Source organism: Electrona antarctica (genome assembly GCF_951216825.1).
Source record: "Electrona antarctica genome assembly, contig: scaffold_1205, whole genome shotgun sequence".
NCBI classification, from domain to species: Eukaryota; Metazoa; Chordata; class Actinopteri; order Myctophiformes; family Myctophidae; genus Electrona; species Electrona antarctica.
Genome location: NW_027637336.1, coordinates 1 through 5,000, shown reverse-complemented (window position 1 = coordinate 5,000; position 5,000 = coordinate 1). Strand labels below are relative to the sequence as shown.

Below are 5,000 nucleotides of genomic sequence, written 5' to 3'. Positions count from 1 at the left end.
CTCTCCTGGAATATAAACACATCTCCTTAGAGTCCACCTCTCCTGGAATATAAACACATCTCCTTAGAGTCCACCTCTCCTGAAATATAAACACATCTCCTTAGAGTCCACCTCTCCTGAAATATAAACATCTCCTTAGAGTCCACCTCTCCTGAAATATAAACACATCTCCTTAGAGTCCACCTCTCCTGAAATATAAACACATCTCCTTAGAGTCCACCTCTCCTGAAATATAAACACATCTCCTTAGAGTCCACCTCTCCTGAAATATAAACATCTCCTTAGAGTCCACCTCTCCTGGAATATAAACACATCTCCTTAGAGTCCACCTCTCCTGGAATATAAACACATCTCCTTAGAGTCCACCTCTCCTGGAATATAAACACATCTCCTTAGAGTCCACCTCTCCTGAAATATAAACACATCTCCTTAGAGTCCACCTCTCCTGAAATATAAACACATCTCCTTAGAGTCCACCTCTCCTGAAATATAAACACATCTCCTTAGAGTCCACCTCTCCTGAAATATAAACACATCTCCTTAGAGTCCACCTCTCCTGAAATATAAACACATCTCCTTAGAGTCAACCTCTCCTGAAATATAAACACATCTCCTTAGAGTCCACCTCTCCTGGAATATAAACACATCTCCTTAGAGTCCACCTCTCCTGATCAGTCTATATAAGACCTTACACCACTCAGTTCACACGGGTGTGATTTTTTTATTTAATATTGGGAATAGGGGATCTTATAGGCAACTCCTGCTGCGTAATTGATTTGACCCAGATTCGTGCAAACAGACTGGCATGATGTAATTAGTAATTTGGTAGCACAGCTGTGTAAAATTCCAATATTAGCTATAAACATTTTAAAAGGCTGTCATATACTCTGAATATATTCTTTCAAATGAGGTTTGGCCTCAAGACCAAGGACCACGTCCCACTGGGAGGAGACCCCGGGGCAGACCAAGGATCACGTCCCACTGGGAGGAGACCCCAGGGCAGACCAAGGACCACGTCCCACTGGGAGGAGACCCCGGGGCAGACCAAGGATCACGTCCCACTGGGAGGAGACCCCGGGGCAGACCAAGGATCACGTCCCACTGGGAGGAGACCCCGGGGCAGACCAAGGATCACGTCCCACTGGGAGGAGACCCCGGGGCAGACCAAGGACCACGTCCCACTGGGAGGAGACCCCGGGGCAGACCAAGGATCACGTCCCACTGGGAGGAGACCCCGGGGCAGACCAAGGATCACGTCCTACTGGGAGGAGACCCCGGGGCAGACCAAGGATCACGTCCCACTGGGAGGAGACCCCGGGGCAGACCAAGGATCACGTCCCACTGGGAGGAGACCCCGGGGCAGACCAAGGATCACGTCCCACTGGGAGGAGACCCCGCGGCAGACCAAGGATCACGTCCCACTGGGAGGAGACCCCGGGGCAGACCAAGGATCACGTCCCACTGGGAGGAGACCCCGGGGCAGACCAAGGATCACGTCCCACTGGGAGGAGACCCCGGGGCAGACCAAGGATCACGTCCCACTGGGAGGAGACCCCGCGGCAGACCAAGGATCACGTCCCACTGGGAGGAGACCCCGGGGCAGACCAAGGACCACGTCCCACTGGGAGGAGACCCCGGGGCAGACCAAGGATCACGTCCCACTGGGAGGAGACCCCGGGGCAGACCAAGGATCACGTCCCACTGGGAGGAGACCCCGCGGCAGACCAAGGATCACGTCCCACTGGGAGGAGACCCCGGGGCAGACCAAGGATCACGTCCCACTGGGAGGAGACCCCGGGGCAGACCAAGGATCACGTCCCACTGGGAGGAGACCCCGGGGCAGACCAAGGATCACGTCCCACTGGGAGGAGACCCCGGGGCAGACCAAGGATCACGTCCCACTGGGAGGAGACCCCGGGGGAGACCAAGGATCACGTCCCACTGGGAGGAGACCCCGGGGCAGACCAAGGACCACGTCCCACTGGGAGGAGACCCCGGGGCAGACCAAGGATCACGTCCCACTGGGAGGAGACCCCAGGGCAGACCAAGGATCACGTCCCACTGGGAGGAGACCCCGGGGCAGACCAAGGATCACGTCCCACTGGGAGGAGACCCCGGGGCAGACCAAGGATCACGTCCCACTGGGAGGAGACCCCGGGGCAGACCAAGGATCACGTCCCACTGGGAGGAGACCCCGCGGCAGACCAAGGATCACGTCCCACTGGGAGGAGACCCCGGGGCAGACCAAGGCGCAGTTGGAGGACTGGAAGGTCTCGGGATCCCCCAGGAGGAAGTCACTAATGTTGCTCTGGAGAGGGAAGTCTGGAGCTCTCTGGTGGAGCTGGTGCCCCCGCGACCCGACTACGGATAAGCAGTTGAAGATGGATGGATGGATGTGCTCAGTTTTTTAATGAATACATTTGCAACTATTCACAAGAGTGAAGGTGGCCCTTCTCGGCCCCACCTCTCTCCCTGTGTTTTAGGATCCAAGATGGCCGCAGCACCAGGAGGGGGTGGCCTTACTGGGCTGCGTTCACAAATTCAAGACACCTGTCTTGCGTTTGTCTTGTGTCTGTGTTTAATGGCCGCTCCAATGCATTTCCAATGGAAGCCCATATGGTTTGACCAAACATTTTGTTTGATGGGGGGGAGGGGGGCAGAACACATCCATCAAAGCTGTGTTCAGACACAAGTCAGGTGTCAGACACAAGGCAAGTGTCTTGAACGCAGCCCAGTAAGATCATATGTCGACCCCGCCCGCTCACCTCCGCCCCACCCCCTCCTGGTGCTGCGGCCATCTTGGATCCTAAAACACAGGGAGAGAGGGGGGGCCGAGAAAGAGAGTGTACCAGACAGTGCACACATAGGCTCAATATAGGCTCAATATAGGCATCTCTCTCCATATCGTTTGATAAAGGCATATAAAAAACCTGACTTATACACCCAATTAAAATATACACTCCACGGAGTATAGACCACTTGGAATTATAACAATCGCTTGAGGATTGCCTGAGTATGGCACGAGTTAAATCTCAACTTTTTGCGGAGACACGCCATGCGCTGAGCTGAGGACTTTGTGGTGGCGGTGTTCTATACTTGTGGTGAGTGGCGCACACACCGAATGTAAGATCTGCAAGCTCACAACGCGCTGTGGACACAACACTTGTAGATACACAGAATTACACACATTTCACAGAATATATACCACTTTGAATTAAAACAATGGTGGAATGGTGTTGCGCTGTTGTGAGGTGGCACACACACATATACACACACACACATATATAAACACATATATACACACACAAGGATGGATGGATGGATGGATGTATGGGGATGGATGGGGGGAAGGGATGGATGGATGGATGCATGGATGGATGGATGGAGACTGACCGAGTCCTTTGACGAACTTCATCAGACACATCAAGTAGTCCGTAGCAGCGCTGGCAAAAACCTGGATGTTATCTGTGTTGATAAACGCCTGGAATACATCGAAAACCGGAGCGGATTTACCTACAGGAGAGGAGAGGAGAGGAGAGGAGAGGAGAGGAGAGGAGAGGGGAGCGAAGGGGAGGGGAGGGGAGGGGAGGGGAGGGGAGAGGAACTTGTCATACCCATTCATTTTAACCCCATGTTATACTTTAGCTATTGAAAAATAGCAGATCTACAAGTTCATAGACCCCAGCCTTTTGTTGTTTGACCACCTGTCTGGATTCTGACCTTGGGGGGGACTACGATGGGCTATGACGACGACGACGACGACGGGGGGGGGGGGGGGGGGGCTACGGGGGGCTACGACAGCACAAGGAGACTCTGTGTCTGTCTGTGTCTGAAGAGTGCAAACTGACTGTGAAAGGTGCACTCATTATCCCCACTGTGCCACGCCTCTTTCACACCTGCTCACACTCCCTCATTATCCCCAATGTGCCACGCCCCTTTCACACCTGCTCACACTCCCTCATTATCCCCACTGTGCCACGCCCTTTCACACCTGCTCACACTCCTCATTATCCCCACTGTGCCACGCCTCTTTCACACCTGCTCACACTCCCTCATTATCCCCACTGTGCCACGCCTCTTTCACAACTGCTCACACTCCATCATTATCCCCCACTGTGCCACGCCCCTTTCACACCTGCATCCTGCTCCCTATAAGACTGGACTCATTCCACACACACACACACACACACAGTCCCCAGTACCACGGACTGGCCCTAATCACTGTCCTCAGAGGTAGGCGCGCGCACACACACACACACACACACACACACACACACACACACACACACACACACACACACACACACACACACACACACACACACACACACACACACACACACACACACACACACACACACAGTGTAGTGTTACCTATAGTGAAGGTCCTCAGAGCGCTGAACGTCGCCCTCCATCCGGACAAGATCTGAGGAGAACACACCTCTACCAGCTCCCCTATGGAGGTCACCACCTGGGAGAGAGACATTCACTTAGCATTACAGAGAGAGAGAGAGAGAGAACACCTCTACCAGCTCCCCTATGGAGGTCACCACCTGGGAGAGAGACATTCACTTAGCATTACAGAGAGAGAGGAGAGAGAGAGCACCTCTACCAGCTCCCCTATGGAGGTCACCACCTGGGAGAGAGACATTCACTTAGCATTACAGAGAGAGAGAGAGAGAGAACACCTCTACCAGCTCCCTATGGAGGTCACCACCTGGGAGAGAGACATTCACTTAGCATTACAGAGAGAGAGAGAGAGAGAGCACCTCTACCAGCTCCCCTATGGAGGTCACCACCTGGGAGAGAGACATTCACTTAGCATTACAGAGAGAGAGAGAGAGAAACACCTCTACCACGCTCCCCTATGGAGGTCACCACCTGGGAGAGAGACATTCACTTAGCATTACAGAGAGAGAGAGAGAGAGAGAGAGAGAACACCTCTACCAGCTCCCTATGGAGGTCACCACCTGGGAGAGAGACATTCACTTAGCATTACA

The 5,000-nt window shown here is 53.6% G+C and overlaps 1 protein-coding gene across 1 annotated transcript in view; it reads right to left on the bottom strand.

Moving 5' to 3' along the window:
* The window catches only part of LOC306918981 (brefeldin A-inhibited guanine nucleotide-exchange protein 3-like), a gene marked incomplete at both ends in the record, with an annotated part of 17,397 nt that extends 12,926 nt beyond the window's left edge, over positions 1 to 4,471 (bottom strand). Inside the window, 2 exons of the mRNA XM_079531817.1 lie at positions 3,394 to 3,513; positions 4,375 to 4,471. Of these exons, the coding sequence (XP_079387943.1) occupies positions 3,394 to 3,513; positions 4,375 to 4,471 (217 nt within the window). The remainder of the gene's footprint in view (positions 1 to 3,393; positions 3,514 to 4,374) is intronic.
* Between the last annotated feature and the right edge of the window lie 529 nt (positions 4,472 to 5,000).